This window comes from Scyliorhinus torazame, chromosome 13 (assembly GCF_047496885.1).
Source record: "Scyliorhinus torazame isolate Kashiwa2021f chromosome 13, sScyTor2.1, whole genome shotgun sequence".
Classification (NCBI taxonomy): domain Eukaryota; kingdom Metazoa; phylum Chordata; class Chondrichthyes; order Carcharhiniformes; family Scyliorhinidae; genus Scyliorhinus; species Scyliorhinus torazame.
This window is the reverse complement of record NC_092719.1, coordinates 75,134,897-75,155,863: the sequence shown is the minus strand read 5'-3', so window position 1 is coordinate 75,155,863 and position 20,967 is coordinate 75,134,897. Positions and strand designations below refer to the sequence as shown.

General features: G+C 49.8%; 1 protein-coding gene and 1 pseudogene across 1 annotated transcript in view; one reads left to right on the top strand and one right to left on the bottom strand.

Moving 5' to 3' along the window:
- cmasa (cytidine monophosphate N-acetylneuraminic acid synthetase a) overlaps positions 1–20,967 on the bottom strand; it is a 93,313-nt gene that overhangs the window by 2,473 nt on the left and 69,873 nt on the right. The window contains exons 6-7 of the mRNA XM_072471782.1: positions 5,875–6,028; positions 272–428 (exon numbers count right to left, since the gene is read on the bottom strand). Coding sequence (XP_072327883.1) covers positions 272–428; positions 5,875–6,028 — 311 coding nt within the window. The remainder of the gene's footprint in view (positions 1–271; positions 429–5,874; positions 6,029–20,967) is intronic.
- LOC140387772 (uncharacterized) overlaps positions 10,395–20,967 on the top strand; it is a 12,660-nt pseudogene continuing 2,087 nt past the window's right edge.

The window sequence follows — 20,967 nt, the reverse complement described above, 5'->3', positions numbered from 1 at the left end:
AAGCACAGGGATGTGAGGGAACAGGACTTGGCTAAGACACTGGCAACAGGGTTTAGAGGACTTCAAGCTGTTATTATCTTCATTAAGCACCTTAAGTGACACCTAAACTATAGTTGGGGAGGGGCGTCTTAAAAATTGGATGGCAATTATGATTACAGGGTAAACACCATTTATAACTTCACAGAATGAAATGCTGGGAAATAATCCTGGGACTGATTAATACACCAGCCATTTCCACTGCTTGTACGATTCTTACAATAGAAAGACTCACCCAAGTAAGCCACATTTTTCCAAGTGATTTTGAACTTCTTCCTCAAACCTTCCAGAGTCTTCAGCTTGTCCTTGGCAATTCTCTTCACCTCCATATTCGAAGTTCTCGATTGTTTGATCTTTGCTGTATTAGTGTCAGTTTCTGGAAAGAATGTCACCTGGGGAGAACAGAACCAACGATTACCTCCATTTTCTCCCCTATTCAGCCAGCTACCATTAAATCATGTAAACCAACAGTTTGGGGAGGGTCGAGTACTGGCTCGGCCAAGGGCCCCTCACACGGATTTCATTTGTTCATTTTTACTGTTACATTGCACTTGAAAAGCTTTTTCCACCCGTTTCCTAACTCCAGAGGAAACATGAAGCTGGTCAGCTCTGAATTGTGGCCTGGGGTCACAGGTTGGCTGAGGGCTACAAAGCGAGGGGAAATCAGGCTGTAACTGCCCTCAAGTTATCTGTTGACTAACACCATGCAGAAGTTGCAACACGGGAAACAAGCCATCTGGTGTGTCAACATTTTAGAATTCGGTTCTTGTGGAGGACAATCAGATTTACCCACCCTCTTCCCACACATTTCTACCAAATGGACGCAAGACATCCCAAGGCATAATTCCAAGGAAAGAAAATGATCACTCCATGGTGTCTTGGTCAATAGTTTTCCCTAAGCCAACACCAAAATCCCTAAAGGTGATTATCTGGTCATTGTCACATTGCTGTTGGTGAGAGCTTCAAAGGTACATACTGGCTGCCTATTTTCTAAATCACCACATTTCAAAGGTATTGCATTGATTGTAAAGTCTTGTGTTAAGATGCTCCAGAAATGCAAATCTTTCTTACTTAAAGAACTTCCATCCTGTACACATGAAAAAATATCTGACTTTACAAACAAATGACAAGTTCAACTATTTCCACTCTTTTGTCAAATACGATGCCATTGGTGATTCAACAAACCTAGATATTTTTTCACCATCAAGAAACCCAACATGTAAGCTTTTGCAAATAGAATGATTAAACGTCAGATTTCTTAGAAAAGCAAATTTGTGCCATTCAATGCACCATTTAGAAATCTGAAATAGAAACTGGAATCCATCCAACTGTATATGCAAGCCATAAACGGACTTAAATCCTGTTGGTGAACCTACTAAAGGTATAATAAATGATTTGCGCACACCACTGATACAGGTATAACCGGTAACTGTTCAATTTGGTTGGTTTCACATCAAAGTTGAATTTTACTAAACATTTATTACTGGCCTGAAAGCGACTCAAGATTACAGCAACACATTTCAGGTTACCCTAGTGCTGCAATATTTACGGTAGCATTCATACGTCCATAAAGTGGTTCCTTGGGAAAACCTAACCCCACCAAAAAATACCTGTCCCTCCATTCACTGCTATGTACCAGCCCCCACATCAGGGGTTAACGCCGAATCACAGTAAGGGACGAGTAGATAAATATGATTTTGTGCGATTGGTAAAAGAACCAGAGGCGACAAGGGAAGAAAACCTCTTTTCCGCCATGAGCAGTTTGAAGAAAAAGAATGGGGTGGGTTTTCAACTCGTTCAGTCTGTTCTGCCATTCAAACAGATCACAGCTGATATATACCTGAACTCCATTCAACTGCATTTGTTCTGATATTCCAGTTCCGAGTAAAAATCTACCAATCTGAAGCCATGATAATTTTGATTCATCCAGTATTCACAGCCATTATTTTCTCCATACATTAAAAAACTGATGTTAAATTCACTAACTTCCTCGCCCTCCTGGTACCAGTTGCCGGTACCAATAGAATTTATGCTCTTCCTCCACTACAAAGGTACTAATTTTAAAGTCTGCCACCCCCTCATTGCCCATTATCTTCTCAACTGCAGTCGTCTTTCATGGGCCCCACATTCTGTTACCCACTCGCTTTCTTCCAATATATAAAAAGCCTTGCCACTGTTTTCCTTTGGAGTTGAGAATTCCTAAAAAAAAATCATTTACTTTTCACTTGGAAAGAGCCTTGCTCGGGAGGAGTTTTAGCTGGAGGCAGGTCAGAAGTGTACCATTTCACTGTGCCAGGTCTCAAAGTGAAGGATGCTGCTTAAGAATCCTGAACAGGTGCTGGGGGGTGGGGGGGGGGGGGGGGGGGGGGGTGAGCACGTGAGGGGAGAGAATGACCCCAACTCTGCAATTTAGGATTGGGTATGCACATTCCAACAGATGGGCATTCACTCTGATAAACCTCTGCAGGGGATATTGGATGTACCAATCCAAAATTTAGGGCCCCCTACACAAGACTTCTATGACCAAATATTCGAATGGGACTATCAGCTCTTTCAAAGGCAAAATTCTATGATCATTAGTATCTTAAATCAGGATTCGCAGCCACTTCCTTTCACAGGATTATGGGACAAAAATGAGCCGGATTCTCCTTTTGAGATACTAAGAGCTATCACCGGGACTGAATGGAGAGTACTCCATGGTCCCAATAGGTGCCAGTCCCAGAGCCTTTCAGGACATGCAAATGGGCCCGCATTCGCAACACGTGGAGCCAGCACTCGCAGCACGTGGAGCCGGCACTCGCAGCACATGGAGCCGGCACTCGCAGCACATGGAGCCAGCACTCGCAGCACATGGAGCCAGCACTCGCAGCACATGGAGCCAGCACTCGCAGCACATGGAGCCAGCACTCGCAGCACATGGAGCCAGCACTCGCAGCACATGGAGCCAGCACTCGCAGCACATGGAGCCAGCACTCGCAGCACATGGAGCCAGCACTCGCAGCACATGGAGCCAGCACTCGCAGCACATGGAGCCAGCACTCGCAGCACGTGGAGCCAGTGCAATTTCAACTGATGCTGGCGTGAGATCCGTTGGGGCCGGGATTGGCACTGGATAGCCTGACAAGCTGGAGCCACATAAAAGCACAGGCCCCCCCCCACACACACTCATTCCAACCAAGAAGACGGCACCACAAAGAGTGGCCCCGAGGTTCATCGACACGGAGATAGAGATACTGCTTAATGCAGTGGAGGAGAGGCGGGCAACCCTGTTCCCCGGGGTGAGAGGGCAGCTGCCACCCGTCAACATCAACTGGACCTGGGTGCAGGTGGCAGAGGCTGTGAGCGCCGTGGGCCCCACTGCAAGGGCCGGACAGCAGGGCAGAAAGAAGCTGCATGATGTCCTCAGGGTGGCCCGGGTGAGTCACCACCTCTTGTGCCCTAGGGCCCCCCATGCAGCCCCCATCAAGCGGACCAGTAAGCAGCGGTGTGTGAGGATGAGCAACCTCCCAGGCCCGCCAAGGTGAGTCACCACCACCACGCCCCTGGCATCGCCCCTGTACTACACTCCCATAACCCATTCCAACGCCCCCCACTCTGCGAAGACTGAACCCCACACGCCAACAGCCCCTGCACCACATGCCAACGCTCACACTGCTCGCCATGGCCGGGTGCCCTGCACACGCAGGCCGTTAAGACGTGGATCCACTGTTCAGCCCAGTGTCCGATTGTCTCACACTGCGCATTATCCCTGCTCTCCCCCCCCCCCCCCCACGCAAGGAGAAAGCAGCCCACAACCGCGGGAATAGGAGAAGATCAGAGGAGACCCATCGGACCGGAGGCCCCTCACCGACGTGGAGTAGAACGCATTGGACCTGGTTGGCGGGGTGCAGAGTGGGCAGTCGCAGAGGTAGAGGTTGGCTTGGGACAACCAAGTGAGTCCCCAATATGTTGCAATGTCCCGGTGGCATGTGAATCACGTCACCGCCCCTACACCACGCCGACCCATAATCTCACCATGCGTCTTGTCGTGTCTTGCAAGGTCACCGCCCAACGATGCGGGATTGGCCGCTGTCCCACACCCCCCGCCGCAGCCCTGCGACTCACTTGCCAAGATGGTGGGCTGGTATAGGATCCCTCACTCCCAGCTGAAACCAAACAACACCCCGGAGCACATGTCCAGCGGCAACACTGACTTCCTATCACAGCTGTCACCAACACCCTCCATCATCCCAGAGACACTCACCTTGGTTGGGCATTTTAGTGAAGAGACTCCTGGGGCACTCTCTGGTGCACACCGCACACGGTACATTAGATGGAGGTAGGAACCCCCGAAGGGGCGGACGGTCAGAGAGCTGTCCGACCCCAGGGGCCAGCTACCATCCGGACAGGTTGAGCACTTCTGGAAAGGGTGGTCCCATCAATGTTGGAGATGCAAGCCGGGGACTACATGAGGGGAGTCAGCAACCATCCAGCACCTGCAGGTGCAGTTGGAGGTGTCCAAAAGTCTGCAGGCAGCAGTGCCGCCGGGTGGCGCTCGTGGTGTAGGCCATGGGTGCGAAGGTATCGGCCATGGGTCAGCCCAGAAGCACACTGTGCAGGCGGTGGCTGAGGCACAGGACAGGGTGGCCATGTCACAGGCGGGACCGGCTGGTGTCATGGGCTCCATGGACATTGCTGCGGCTGGTGCAGAGCGTGGCCCAGTCACAACGGTCCATGGTTGCGGGTGTCGAGAGCATTGACCTAGTGCTGGCTGACCTGAGTCAGTCCCAGAGGGATGTGGCCTGGTCGCTCTGCTCCATGACCATAAGCATGGAGACCCTGGTTGAGACGAGAGCAGGCTTTCAGGGCCGGCAGTACCATGCGACACCGGAGCCCCCGGAGTGCACCCTAGCCACGTCTCCACCCCAGGTAGTAGCCCATGGGCCATCGGGCACCCCAAGGTCCGTGCTGGTGACACCCGCAGGGGAGGTGCCAGACACTGCAGCACCTCTGAATCCCCCCCCCCCCCTCCACCTGTCCCTGCCGTATTCGATAGGCAGCGGACCAAACAGGGTGGCACCATGCCACCTGTGACACCCAGAAAGACTGCCAGGCCCATCCAGGCCTGGTCACTCCAGAGGGCGGCCACCAAAGGGGACCGAGGTTACAGGGCGGGAAACGCAGCAGGCTGCCTCCATGGCTGATGTACACCCTGTGGGACCACCTAGAAGGAAATTAGGACACGCAAGGTTAGGCAGTTAGACACCAATTAAGTTGGCATGGGTGCAGCATATAGGATAGTATTCGAGACTATGGCACAGTTATTGGACATAACTCTGTCACAAATAAACACCTGTTCACAGACGTTTTGAACTGTCTCAACCCTTTAGCCGATGGGTGTGAGGGATGAGCTGGGCTGGGTGCAGAGAGTGCGCTGGGTGGGGCTGGACCTGTGAAATGGAATAGCCAGCTCGCATGCAGGGATCACCCGGGCGGACGTGGTATGTGACACCGGGACGGGGTGTCAGACAATGTGGAGCACCAGAGCTCATCGCGGAGCGGGTCATCATCACCCTCCACCCCATGGACCAGACCTGCTGATACTGCCAACCCAAGCCAACACCCTGTAGCGCTGTTGGTGGGGGGCTCAAAGGGTAAGTGTGCTATACAAGTGCAAATTGTTGTTATATATTAGCTGCAAGAGGTTTTCGGATCTCTGAAGGTACAAGGTACGCCTGTACAGCAATTGTGGTAAGAATTGCCTGCAGTACAACCACTAAACAATGCTTTAAGTGTAATTAATATAGAAAATGTAAGTTAATGAAGTAACAAAAATGTATCCTTAAACAGTATTCACACCTCAACGCCGGTGTCCTTTAATGTTTTGAGAGCTGGAACATCAAGCATATTAAACTTCCCGTTCCGGCTTGTGCTTGGGCCTTCCTTCAGGTCTGCATCCAGGTTACAAACCAGCAGTTCTACTTTCTCTGTGATCTTGCCGAAGTAACCATAACTAAACAAGAAAGAAAATAAATTATCAGCTGGATCAAAACAAAATTGCTTGGGCACTTGAAAGAAATAAACTTGCGGGAGTCCACCAGGATTGAGCAGATAATTGGGGTTAACTGGATTGCTCATGGAGAGCTGGCATGGACTTGATGAGCCAAACTGTCCCCCCCCCACTCTATGCCACGATTGTCTCTTTGACTCTTATAGTGATCTGTGTAGACAGTAAAGAGAAACAGTAAAATACTTACCTTCAGGAGAGTTTGTCATTCTTTGATCAATAAATACTGGCCCATCCAAGAGTAAAGGTTTACTTTGTCCCTAATTGCAGATGGCTAAAATGATCGCACCTCAACCTTGCTGGTTCATAAAGGAGCAATCTTTGATTCCTTATGTAAAAGAGTCAAATAAGGGTCATTTTTGGGGTTTTCCCCCTGCCCCAAACTCCTCCTGCCTGGCCTAAAGTTGAGGCTGGGTGGGAAATGGTCATTAATTGACCATTTAAAACCATCAACTGGGAATGGTGACCTAGGTTTCACCTATCCACTGTAAAATTGCGGATAGGGCGAGAGCAGTGGGAAGGCCATCCGAAGAATTTTACAGCCAGTAACCCCACGCCCTCCCTGCCTACAAATTTACAGGCGGGGTGGGAGGGAACAAAAATCCTGCCCCTGGTTTCTTATCCATTAATAGCAGTGGGCAGGTTAATCATGTCTGACACGGCAAAAAATTATCAGGTGGCAATAGCCATTGTGTTTTAACTCACGGAATTGGAAACACACTTGTACCCTTCAAAGCCCCTTTGCGAAATTAGTGATCATATGATCCTCCCTCTGGTGACACTGCACAAGGTTGCAAAGCGGTGGGAAAAATTCTTAGAATCAAAAATGGAGCTCCAATGCAGACAACTCTTGCGCCTTTTGAAGGGATGACAAACCACTGAAGGGGGGAATTTCAGAATAGGACCAATATTGGGAGGAAATCAAAAGTGGGATGGAGGAAAGGGGACAGAAGATGACCAGAGGGAAGGAACATTTGGAGTGAGATATAGGGCTAAGAGAGCTTACAGAGATAGGGAACAGCAAGGGAACAGTGGGATCCAAAGATGAGAATGCATAATTCTACTTCAGAAAATGGGCAACCAATGAAATTGAGCAAGAACAAAGGCAATGGGTGTATGAAATTCGCTGCCAACATAGGCACCAATGGCAGGGGTTTGATTGAATTGAAACTACCTATAATATATAACTACAGACAGAACATACCAGTCGAAGTAGCTTATAGGCTTCACAACAGTAGTTACAGTATTGCGAATTAAGAGGCAAAAGTAGTTTCGAGGGTAAATTCATGGAATGTATTTGAGAAGGTTTTCTGGAACAAACAGGAAACAGGCACTCTTAGCGTCAATATTGTGTATCAGACAAGGGTTCATTAGTCATTTATAGTGCAGGATCCTCTAAGGAAGATTGATCATAATATACTGAAATGCACATTGAGTTTAAGTGATTTGATCGGAAACAAGGATTTAAAATCTAAGTCATGGCAATTACATGGGTATGAAGGATCAGCTGGCTAAAATAGATGGCAGAAATTAGATTAAAGAGTATGCCAGTGGATATCAATCGTGAGTAAACAATGATGAACATTTAAGGAAATATTCATAAAACTCAGTGAATGAATATTCCTTCGAGGAACACAAACAAGGGAAAAGCTGTCCATCCATGGCTAATTAGAAATGTTAAGGGAAGTGTTAGATTAAAAGAAGTGATTGCCAAAAAGCATAGCGAGTCTGAAGATCAGGAAGGTTATAGAAATCTGTAAAAGAAAATTCAAGAAATTGACGAAAAGGAAGAAAATAGAATGAGAATAATCTAACAAAAAAACCCAACAGATAAGAGCTTTAAAAAGCATGTAAAAAGGAAAGGATAAATGAAAATAAGCATGGGCTTTTGAGACAGCGGCAGGAGAAATTATAATGGGAATAATGGGGATTAGCAGAGGCATTTAATAAATAGTACTTCTACCTTCACCATAGAAGACACAAGAAACGTACTGGAAGAAAAGATCTAACTTAATTAGTATTAGGAAGAAAAAGTACTGGAAAAATTAAAAAGATTAAAACCTGACAAATTCCCCGGATGTGATGGGCTACATCCTTATGATTTAAAAGATGTGGCTGTAAGAAGAAAGCTGGCGAGAGAGAGGAAAAGTGAGAGAAAGGAAAAGAGAGAGAGAAAGGGAGGGAAAGAGAGAGGGAAGGGGAGAGAGATAGAGGAGAGGGATAGAGGAGAGTGGGAGAGAGATAGGGGAGAGAGATAGAGGAGAGAGATAGGGGAGAGAGATAGGGGAGAGAGATAGGGGAGAGAGATAGGGGAGAGAGATAGGGGAGAGCGTGAGAGAGGAAAAGAGAGAGAGAGGAAAAGAGAGAGAGAGGAAAAGAGAGAGAGAGGAAAAGAGAGAGAGAGAGAGAGGAAGAGAGAGAGAGAGAGGAAGAGAGAAAGAGGGAGAGGAAGAAAAAGAGAGGAAGAGAGAGAGGAAGAGAGAGAGGAAGAGAGAGAGGAAGAGAGAGAGGAAGAGAGAGAGGAAGAGAGAGAGGAAGAGAGAGAGAGAGCAAGAGAGAGAGAGAGAGGAAGAGGGAGAGAGAGGAAAAGAGAGGGGAAGAGAGAGAGAGAGGAAGAGAGAGAGAGGAAAAGAGAGTAAAAGAGAGAGAGGAAAAGAGAGCAAGGGGAAAAGAGAGAGAGAGGAAAAGAGAGAGGAAAAGAGAGAGGAAGAGAGAAAGGAAAAGAGAGAGAGAGGAAAAGCGAGAGAGATGAAAAGCGAGAGATGAAAATGTGAGAGAGGAAAAGTGAGAGAAAGGAAAAGAGAGAGAGAAAGGGAGGGAAAGAGAGAGGGAAGGGGAGAGAGATAGAGGAGAGGGATAGAGGAGAGAGATAGGGGAGAGAGATAGGGGAGCGAGATAGGGGAGCGAGGTAGCGGAGCGAGATAGGGGAGCGAGATAGGGGAGCGAGATAGGGGAGCGAGATAGGGGAGCGAGATAGGGGAGCGAGATAGGGGAGCGAGATAGGGGAGCGAGATAGGGGAGCGAGATAGGGGAGAGCGCGAGAGAGGAAAAGAGAGAGAGGAAAAGAGAGAGAGAGAGGAAGAGAGAGAGGGAGAGAGGAAGAGAGAGGGAGAGAGGAAGAGAGAGAGGAAGAGAGAGTGAGAGAGAGGAAGAGAGAGAGGAGGAGAGAGAGAGGAAGAGAGAGAGAGAGGAAGAGAGAGAGAGAGGAAGAGGGAGAGAGAGGAAAAGAGAGGGGAAGAGAGAGGGGAAGAGAGAGAGAGAGGAAAAGAGAGGAAAAGAGAGAGAGGAAAAGAGAGCGAGGGGAAAAGAGAGAGAGAGGAAAAGAGAGAGGAAAAGAGAGAGGAAAAGAGAGAGGAATAGAGAAAGGAATAGAGAGAGAGAGGAAAAGCGAGAGAGATGAAAAGTGTGAGAGAGGAAAAGTGAGAGAAAGGAAGGGAAAGAGAGAGGGAAGGGGAGAGAGATAGAGGAGAGGGATAGAGGAGAGAGATGGAGAGAGAGATAGGGGAGAGAGAGATAGGGGAGAGAGATAGGGGAGAGAGATAGGGGAGAGAGATAGGGGAGAGAGATGGGGAGAGCGCGAGAGAGGAAAAGAGAGAGAGAGAGAGAGAGAGGGAGAGAGGAAGAGAGATGGAGAGAGGAAGAGAGAGAGGAAGAGAGAGAGAGGAAGAGAGAGAGGAAGAGAGAGGGAGAGAGGAAGAGAGAGAGGGAGAGAGGAAAAAGAGAGAGGAAAAGAGAGGAAGGGAGAGAGAGAGAGAGAGAGGAAGAGAGAGAGAGAGAGGAAAAGAGAGGGGAAGAGAGAGAGAGGGGAAGAGAGAGAGAGAGGAAAAGAGAGAGAGGAAAAGAGAGCGAGGGGAAGAGAGAGGAAAAGAGAGAGGAAAAGAGAGAGGAAAAGAGAGAGGAAGAGAGAAAGGAAAATAGAGAGAGGAAAAGCGAGGGAGATGAAAAGCGAGAGAGATGAAAAGTGTGAGAGAGGAAAAGTGAGAGAAAGGAAAAGAGAGAGAGAAAGGGAGGGAAAGAGAGAGGGAAGGGGAGAGAGACAAGAGGAGATGGATAGAGGAGAGTGGGAGAGAGATAGGGGAGAGAGATAGGGGAGAGAGATAGGAGAGAGAGATAGGGGAGAGAGAGATAGGGGAGAGAGATAGTGGAGAGAGATAGGGGAGCGAGATAGGGGAGCGAGATAGGGGAGCGAGATAGGGGAGCGAGATAGGGGAGCGAGATAGGGGAGCGAGATAGGGGAGCGAGATAGGGGAGCGAGATAGGGGAGCGAGATAGGGGAGCGAGATAGGGGAGCGAGATAGGGGAGCGAGATAGGGGAGAGCGCGAGAGAGGAAAAGAGAGAGAGAGAGGAAAAGAGAGAGAGAGAGAGAGAGGAAAAGAGAGAGAGAGAGGAAAAGAGGAAGAGAGAGAGGAAGAGAGAAAGAGGGAGAGGAAGAAAAAGAGAAAATGAGAGAGAGGAAGAGAGAGAGAGGAAGAGAGAGAGAAAGGAAGTGAGAGAGAGAGGAAGAGAGAGAGAGAGAGAGGAAGAGAGAGAGAGAGGGAGAGAGCGAGGAAGAGAGAGAGAGGAAGAGACAGAGAGGAAAAGAGAGAGAGAGAGAGGAAAAGAGAGAGAGAGAGAGAGGAAAAGAGAGAGAGAGAGGAAAAGAGAGAGGAAGAGAGAGAGAGAGAGGAAGAGAGAAAGAGGGAGAGGAAGAAAAAGAGAGAGAGGAAGAGAGAGAGAGAGAAGTGAGAGTGAGGAAGAGAGAGAGAGGGAGGAAGAGAGAGATAGAGGAAGAGAGAGAGAGGAAGAGAGAGAGAGAGGAAGAGAGAGAGAGAGAGGGAAAGAGAGGAAGAGAGAGAGGAAGTGAAAAGAGGGGGAGAGAGAGGAAGAGAGAGGAAGAGAGAAAGAGAGAGAGGAAGAGAGAGAGAGAGGAATCGAGAGAGAGGAAGAGCGAGAGAGAGGAACAGAGAGAGTGAGAGGAAAAGAGAGGATAAGAGAGAGAGGAAAAGAGAGAGAAAGGAAAAGAGAGAGAGAGAGGAAAAGAGAGGGGAGAGAGGAAAAGAGAGAGAGAGAGAGGAAAAGAGAGAGAGAGGAAAAGAGAGAGAGAGAGAGAGGAAAAGAGAAGGGAGAGAGGAAAAGAGAAGGGAGAGAGGAAAAGAGAGAGAGAGAGGAAAAGAGAGAGAGGAAAAGAGAGAGGAAGAGAGAGAGAGGGAGAGGAAGAAAAAGAGAGAGAGGACGAAAAAGAGAGAGAGAGAGGAAAAGAGAGAGAGGAAGAAAGAGAGAGAGAGGAAGAGAGAGAGAGAGAGGAAGAGAGAGAGAGAGAGAGGAAGAGAGAGAGAGAGGAAGAGAGAGAGAGGAAGAGAGAGAGAGAGGAAGAGAGAGAGGGGGAGAGAGAGAGGAAGAGAGAGAGAGGAAGAGAGAGAAGAGAGAGCGAGAGTGGAAGAGAGAGAGAGGAAGAGAAAGAGAGGGGAAGAGAGAGAGAGAGAAGAGAGAGAGGAAGAGAGAAAGAGAGAGAGGAAGAGAGAGAGAGAGGAATCGAGAGAGAGGAAGAGAGAGAGAGAGAGAGAGAGGAAAAGAGAGAGTGAGAGGAAAAGAGAGGATAAGAGAGAGAGGAAAAGAGAGAGAAAGGAAAGAGAGAGAGAGGAAAAGAGAGAGAGAGAGAGAGAGAGAGAGAGAGGAAAAGAGAGAGAGAGAGAGGGAAGAGAGGAAAAGGGAGAGAGGAAAGTGAGAGATTGTAGCCACTTAAAATGGCCAACTCCCGATTCAAAATGGCGAATGGCAAAGGCTGATGGGAAAGTCAGCCAACAGGACAAAACGAGCAGCTGCAGGTTGACTGTGTATTTCCCTCTGGAATGGCAAGGCAAGATCGATACCAGCAACCATCAGCATAACAAAACACCAGCCATCTGCATATTAATGAGCAATACCCGGGAACAATAAGCAACATTTAGACACATAAAGCAAAACCAGACTCTTCGGCGCCAGCAGAAGCCTACACAAAGGGAGGTGAACGACCACCTCAGGACCGCCCATCAATCAGGGAACCGCTCCAGCATTGGGGAAAATCGAACCAAGTGATTGGGACAAAGTCCAATCACTTGGAACCAGGTACAGGGTCCGACCCGAAAGACGGGAAGCCCCTGGGGACTATAAGAATTGAGCCCCGAGTTCAAGGCACTCTCTCGTCCACCGCTTGCAGCTCTCTTAACTCTTCAACATCCGCTCAAAAACTGTAAGTCTTACTTCAACGCTCGCTACGAGATAGGCGCTCCTAGCTACCAATCTGTACCAACTGTACCAACACAGGGGCTGTTTAGCACAGGGCTAAATCGCTGGCTTTGAAAGCAGACCATGGCAGGCAAGCAGCACGGTGCGATTCCCGTAACAGCCTCCCCGAACAGGCGCCGGAATGTGGCGACTAGGGACTTTTCACAGTAATTTCATTTGAAGCCTACTTGTGACAATAAGCGATTTTCATTTCATTTCAACTTCGAATCCCGCAGGCTCAGAACCTGAACGAAAGGCCATTTGTTCCTCTGACCTGGTGGGCCAGTTCCAAGTTAAGTATTGGCCTGCGAGCTGTAGAAGTAGCTTAGACGTAGAATTTGTACATGAGTAGTGATTACTGTGTATAATAAATGTGCTTCGATTTAAATCTTACCAAGCGGTGTATTGGATTATTGATCATTACTCGGACTTGAACCACGTGGCGGTATCATAAAGATACCTGGCGACTCAAGAGCAAAGGTGATAAAACAGAGCAATTAAACTAAGACAAAGTTAGCAACATTATTTGGCGACATCCTGACGGGACCCGATCTAGAAGTGGAAACCCACTCCGGGAGAACCCAGAATTTGAATTAGAGATCCAATTGGAAACAGAAAACCACAAGTGTTCAAGCAGTTCTGATCAATACTCATAATTCGGAAGTGTGTGTATGCATGCGTAACTAATGGCGATAAGGTAAAACTGATAGATTTTTTGTTGCGACAAAACTGTTGGAAGTTTGTATATCGGAAAGTAGCGAAAGCCGTACCCGTATTTACAGCACCGCCTTAATACCCTGTCCCAAATTTGAAGAGCAGCATTCGGATTAATACACCTGTCCCAAAATTTGAAGAGCAGCATTCGGATAGGAAAGATGGCAATGCAGGGCCTCATGAATCCAGAGGAATTTGCAGTTGCAGCGACCAGCAGCAGTAGAGTGGGACAATGTCCCATTTGGGAGGAAGAGATCAGGAAATATCTCAAAGGGAAAGGATGGCCCCTTTGGAATGAATTCTGTGACAACGAGGAATCAGGTCCCAGGAGTATAGGACATACTTGGTGGGGAGAACCTGAGCGAGATCCCCAAAAAGAGCTTAGGGAAAGCTCGCAAGCCGATGGCAATCGTGTCCTGCTTGGCACAATTGCGAGGCACAGAAGAGGTCGTTAGGACGCTCCGGAAAGAAGTTGAGGGCATACATCGAATGAGTAAGGTCGATGTAAGCGAGGTAGAAAAGGAGAATTTGGAATTGAGAAGGAAGTTGGCAGCAAAAGAGGTAGAGCTGGAGGATGCGAAACAGGCACACCAGTGTTGTCTGGCGCACTTAAGCAGCTTCCAGTCTCAATATGAAAAGGCCTATCAGGACACGCAACGTGCAGTCCTGGTACGTGAAGAAACGGAAAAGCAGGTAGAGGCATTACAGAAACAGTGTAGTGACCTCAAGGCAGCATTACGAGCACTCCATGCTGCCACCACAGAACAAAAACAAAGCACGCTAGATCACGCAAAGTGCCGGAAGCAGATTGCAGAGCTGCAATCGCTGCTTTCTGTTCAGAAAGGTTTTCAGGAAACCTTTGGAGAAAGATTAGACGGCCCTGATTGGGAAGAATTGAACGAAACAGCGCACAGATATGTTCAGGGAACATGTGCGCAGGGAAAGCCACAAAAGAGAAAAGCACTCCAACCCCCCCACACAGCAGATAGTTCAAGCTCCAATGAACACAGTAACCACCCACCGCACAGCCACATCAGACGATGCGGAATTTCTATACTCCACCTCCTTAACAGTGAATCAATTACGGGACGCGTGCGATAAGATCACACCGTTCCTCCCCACCTCAGGCCCCCACCATTTCTTTGCCACAGTTAAGCATCAGGCGACCATGTACGGCCTGGATGAGCGAGAGCATGGAAAGCTGACAGTTTTAAGTTTAGATCCTTCAGTAGTAGCAGCCCTTCCCGACCCACAGAATGTAGGAGGAGGCACCCTTGCAGAAATGCATACTGCGATCCTGGATGCGATCCGGTATAACCGGGGTGACCCTGTAGATGGCCTCAATAAATGTAGGCAAAAGAAATCCGAGCACCCCACAGCGTTTGCTGGACGCCTGTGGATCCACTTTGCAGCAGCAGTCTTTGGAGACTTAGACCGTGCCCATTTGTCCCCAGACAACATGGCCAAATGGACCCGCACCCTTATCTCCCATGCCACAGAAACAGGACAGAAAGCTTGCGCGAGTTATGATCCCTCAGAGGAGGCCCATAACGAGAAGTGGGTAGTGAAAAGATTGTCCCGCACTTGGGAGCAATCCGTTCAAAGTAAACCCGCAGTTAAGAATACGGAGGAAAAGCAGGCCGGCACAGATATGCAGGCAGTAAAAACACACCAGAACCCCGCATGGATGAATGAAGGAAAGAACAGCCCCCCCCCACCCAAGTCACAGGAGTGTTACAACTGCCCCTAAAAAGCCACAGAGAGCCCAGCAGACGGGCACTCTGAGTAAGAAAACGACAGAGCCCATTCATAGCGTTAGCGCCCGTTCAGATCAGACGGACTTGACTGGAACGGACTGACGGTGTACGGGCTCCCCCAGTTGGGTCTGCGACACCCTTTGGGATAGGTCTGGACGACCGGTAGTTGCAGCGAAAATTCGGGGACAGCCCATCGAATTTCTCTGGGACACAGGAGGGTCCTGCACCACAATAAATTCCTCCACCCTGTTTCAAAAAGACACGTGGCCCACTACAGCCACCATCACCCTCAGCGGCTTTACAGGCCACTCACAGCAGGGACACATCACAGCCCCTGTACCCATTCAAATCGGTACCATCACCACCAAGTTGACCTGATCCACACAGCCGAACACATTCTGGAAATCGATTTCATGAATTCCCACAATCTTTCATTTGACCCGGTCAAGCAGTGTGTCTGGAAGATGGCAAAATCCGCTAGAGCTCCCGCAACGCTCAACATAGGAGAATATACGAACAAAATTAGCGCCGTGGGCGAATTTTGGTTCAACCTGACCACGCTTAGTACGGACAAGCAGGTTAGGGCAGTTCTGCAAAAGAACAGGGCAGCATTCGTGACACACAAGCACGACTGTGGACAGATGACTGGCTCCGTACAAGTAACAGGACCTGACCCTAGACCCCCAAAACAGTACGGATTTCCCCAAGAGGCAGAGGGAGAAATCTCAAAGGTAATAGAAAGCTTATTAGAGCAGGGCGTACTTAGATCAGTAACCTCCACTAATAATGCCCCGATTTGGCCAGCGAGAAAGCCCGATGGATCATGGCAACTGACCATCGATTACCGGGAACTCAACAAAATCACCCCCGCAGCAGTCCCCACAGTAACAACAAGTCCCGAGACCATGCTCAAGCAGGGACTCAATTCCCGATTCTTTGCGGTTTTGGATGTCAGTAATGGATTCTGGTCCATTCCATTGGCAAAGACGTGCCAGTACAAATTTGCCTTCACCTTTAAAGCACAGCAGTACACGCGGACATGCCTGCCACAAGGATTCCACAACTCGCCCTCCATTTTCCATCGACAGCTGGCAAATGGTTTAGCCAAATTCTTTTGCCCCGAATGTCTGATACAGTATGTAGACGACCTACTACTGCAGACAAACACCAAGGAAGAGCACATTGACCTTCTGTCCGAACTCCTGGAACTATTACACTCAATTGGTTGTAAAGTCAACCCCAAAAAGGCCCAGATTTTGGAAGAAAAGGTGATATATTTGGGAACAATTATCACACATGGTGAACGCGAGATCGAGCATAAAAGGATTGACTCGATTGCTAAATTGCCCCTTCCCCAGAACGTTTCAGCCCTCCGGTCGTTTTTAGGACTGGTTGGCTACTGCCGAAACCACATTGACGGTTTCGCCAGCAAGGCAGCACCCCTCTCAGACCTCCTAAAGAAAGGAGCCCCCTGGGAATGGCTTCCGCAGCATACGGATGCTTTGGACTCTTTAAAACAGGCACTCATAGAACCCCTCGCACTACAAGTTCCAGACCCGCTTTCCCCTTACGCCATAGAGGTAGCGACCACAGACCGCACCCTTTCGGCCGTGCTCCTTCAGGAACGGCACGACCAGTTAAGGCCCGTAGCTTACGCGTCCAGACTTTTAAATGCTGTGGACCAGGGATTTTCAGCCTGTGAGAGGCACCTGCTCGCAGTATTCTGGGCAGTGCAGTATTTTTCATATATTACCGACTGAACCCCATCACAATTCTCACCGAACACACCCCCACCCAACTTTTACTGGACGGATGACTCAAGGACGGCACAGTAAGCCAGATTAGAGCAGCTAGATGGACCCTTCTCTTGCAGAGACAGAACATCACTGTTAAAAGGACAAAGACGCACACCTATTTAGCCGACAACTTACAGTACCCCGGAACCCCCCATGAATGCAAAATTATCTCTCCGCACCACAACACAGGCCCCTTTATCGCTAAAACACTCCCCAGAAAGATAGGTAGCTCAACCCAGAGCCCCCAGCACACGGACGTGTGAGCCCATAAAGATCTATGTGGATGGATCTTCCACAGTCTTGGATGGGAAGCGCATAACAGGTTGCGGTATCTTTGTCGAGGACGCGCAGGGACGCGCCCTCGAGGAAATATTGTTTAAAACTGCCAGGCCACTTAGGCGCGCAGGCAGCAGAGCTCGCGGCCATCGCGTATATAATAGAGCACCCAGATTCCTTCCCAGCCCAGCAGACATATACTCGAACAGCCTCTATGTCTGCAATAGCCTCACAGAATTCGTGCCCCTGTGGGAAGCAAGAGGATTTGTTTCCGCAGACGGAAAACCTTCCCCTCAGCCCCATTGCACAGTCATATTTAGAAAGAGCCCAGAACAGGACTTTTGGGATAATCAAAGTCCGCAGCCACCATCGTTCCTCCCCCCTGGAAATGTGAAAGCCGACACATTGGCTAAAGCAGGTTCCAGGCATTGATACCAGAGAGAGGGAGGAAAAGAGAGAGAGAGGGAGGAAAAGAGAGAGAGAGGGAGGAAAGAGAGAGAGAGGGAGGAAAAGGGAGAGAGAGGGAGGAAAAGAGAGAGAGAGGGGAAAAGAGAGAGAGGAAAAGAGAGAGAGAGAGAGAGAGAGAGGAAAAGAGAGAGAGGAAAAGAGAGAGAGGAAAAGAGAGAGAGGAAAAGAGAGAGAGGAAAAGAGAGAGAGGAAAAGAGAGAGAGGAAAAGAGAGAGAGGAAAAGAGAGAGAGGGAGAGAGAGAGAGAGAGTGCGTGAGAGGAAAAGAGGAAAAAAAGAGAGACAGAGGTAAAAAAAGAGAGAGGGGAAAAAAGAGAGAGGAAAAGAGAGAGAGGAAAAGAGAGAGGGAGGAAAAGAGAGCGAAGAAAAGAGAGAGGAAAAGAGAGAGAGAGGAAAAGAGAGAGAGGAAAAGTGGAAAGAGAGAGGAAAAGAGAGAGAGAGAGGAAGAGAGAGAGAGAGAGGAAAAGAGAGAGAGAGGAAAAGAGAGAGAGAGGAAAAGAGAGAGAGAGAGGAAAAGAGAGAAGAACAGAGAGAGAGAAGAACAGAGAGAGAGAGGAAAAGAGAGAGAGGAAAAGAGAGAGAGAGAGAGAAAGAGAGAGAGAGGGGAAAAGAGAGAGAGGAAGAGAGAGAAAGAGGGAAAGAGGAAGAGAGAGAGAGAGAGATGAAGAGAGAGAGAGAGAGAGAGTGGAAGAGAGAGAGAGAGAGAGAGAGAGAGAGAAAGAGAGAGAGAAAGCAGAGAGAGAGAGAGAGAGAGAGAGAGAGAAAGAGAGAGAAAGAGAAAGAGAAAGAGAGAGAGAAAGAGAAAGAGAAAGAGAAAGAGAAAGAGAGAGAGAGAAAGAGAAAGAGGAAAGAGAGAGAGAGAGAAAGAGAAAGAGAAAGAGAGAGAGAAAGAGAAAGAGAAAGAGAAAGAGAAAGAGAAAGAGAGAGAGAGAGAGAGAGAGCGCGAGGAAAAGAGAACTCATTGGGGAGTTCTACCGCGCACTACTGGTGCTGGGCAGAAACTGTGGCTGCCCGCATGTTTCAGGGAGCGAGCACAAGGAACACCTAATCCGGGGTGCCTTCGTAGCAGGTATGAGCTCCTCAGAGATCTGCCAGCGGTTCTGAGAAAGACACCCTGGGACTTAGAGAGGCACGGGCCCTGGCAGGGTCCATGGACGTTGCCTCCAGAAACGCGCAATCCTATGTCCCCGACCGCGTGGCGGCCCCCTGGGCAGCATGGCATCCCGCAGCGGCAGCCCCACAGACCTTCCCCCTGTCCCCGCAGGCCTGCGTTGTAAGACGGCCCGCGAACTCCGTCGGTCCCAGCTGTTTCTTTTGCGGGCAGGCGGCACAGCCAGCACTGTCCGGCCCGCACCTCCACCTGCAAAGGGTGCAGCAAGAAGGGCCATTTTGTGGGAGTCTGCCAGGCACGAGCAGTGGGCGCGGTCTCCAGCGGCGACCCCGGACCGCCGCAGCAATCTTCTGTTCGGGCCCCAGGCAGCCAGCACTCACCGCCACCCCCCTAACCTAGGGCCACATGCGGCCCACGGACGCGGCCATCTTGTTCCTCGGACACCACGCTGGATGGCTGGGCGCTGCCATTTTGTCCATCCCCGACCACCATGTGCGACCCATGGGAGACGCCATCTTGGATGGGGCCCCAGGACCCCAGCACGGGCCGACTACACGCTGCCCGATCAAAACCCGCAACTACTTCATCTGGCCTCGGTGACTCTGGACAAATCGACCTTGGACACTCTCAACAGCAACGACGACGGTCTTCATCAATGGCCACGAAACATCCTGCCTGATCGACTCTGGGAGCACGGAGAGCTTTATACACCCCAACACGGTAAGGCGCTGTTCGCTTGTTACCCACCCCTGTAAACCAAAGAATCTCCCAGGCCTCCGGTCACACACAGTGGAGATAAAGGGGTTCTCCCTAGCAAACCTCATGGTCCAAGGCAAGAAATTCAACAAGTTCCGCCTTTATGTCCTGCCGCACCTCTGCGCGGCTACACTCCCGGGGTTGGATTTCCAATGTAACTTGCAAAGCCTGACCTTCAAATTCGGCGGCCCTATACCCCCCCTTACTGTCTGCGGCCTCGCGACCCTTAAGGTCGACCCGCCTTCCCTGTTTGCGAACCTCACCCGGATTGCAAACCCGTCGCCACCAGGAGCAGACGGTACATTGCCCAGGACCGGACCTTCATCAGGTCAGAGGTCCAAAGGCTACTGAGGGAAGGGGTCATTGAAGCTAGCAACAGTCCCTGGAGAGCTTAAGTAGTGGTGGTAAAGACCGGGGAGAAACATAGAATGGTCATTGACTACAGTTAGCCCATCAACAGGTTACGCAGCTGGACGCGTACCCTCTCCTCCGCATATCCGACCTGATAAACAGGATTGTGCAATACAAGGTCTTCTCCACGGTGGATCTCAAGTCCGCCTACCATCAACTACCCTCCGTACTAGTGACCGCAAATACACTGCCTTCGAAGCAAATGGGCGGCTCTATCATTTTTTAAGGGTTCCCTTTGGTGTCACTAACGGGGTCTCGGTCTTCCAACTCGAGATGGACCGAATGGTTGACCACTAGGGCTTGCGCGCTACGTTTCCGTATCTTGATAACGTCACCATCTGCGGCCATGACCAGCAGGACCACGACACTAACCTCTGAAAATTTCTCCAGACCGCTAAAATCCTTAACTTAACGTATCATAAGGATAAATGCGTATTTAGCACCGACCGTCTCGCCATTCCCGGCTACGTAGTGCGAAATGGAGTTATAGGCCCCGACCCTGAACGCAAGCGCCCCCTCATGGAGTTCCCCCTCCCTCACTGCCCCAAGGCCCTGAAGCGCAACCTCGGTTTTTCAGTTATTACGCCCTGTGGGTCCCTAACTACGCAGACAAAGCCAGTCCCCTAATCCTGTCCACAACCTTCTCCCTGTCGATGGAGGCCCGCCAGGCCTTCAGCCGCATCAAAGCAGACATTGCAAAGGCCACGATGCGCGCCATCGACGAGTCCCTCCCGTTCCAGTTCGAGAGCGACGCGTCCGACGTAGCTCTGGCCGCCACCCTCAACCAAGCGGGCAGACCGGTGGCATTCTTCTCCCGTACCCTCCATGCTTCCGAAATTCGCCATTCCTTGGTCGAAAAAGATGCACAAGCCATAGTAGAAGCTGTGCGACATTGGAGGCATTACCTGGCCGGCAGGAGATTCACTCTCCTCACTGACTAACGGTCGGTTGCTTTCATGTTTGATAATGCACAGCGGGGCAAGATAAAAAACGACAAGATCTTGCGGTGGAGGATAGAACTCTCCACCTACAACTACGAGATCTTGTATCGTCCCGGGAAGCTAAACCAGCCTCCTGATGCCCTGTCCCGCGGCACATGTGCCACCGCACAAGTGGACCGCCTCCGAGCCCTCCACGAGGACCTCTGCCACCCGGGGGTCACTCGCTTTTTCCCCTTTATTAAGACCCGCAACCTGCCCTACTCCATCGAGGAGGTCAGGACAGCCACCAAGGACTGCCAAATCTGCGCGGAGTGCAAACCGCACTTCTACCGACCAGAGAGGGCGCACCTGGTAAAGGCTTCCCATCCCTTTGAACGCCTCAGCATGGACTTCAAAGGCCCCCTCCCCTCCAC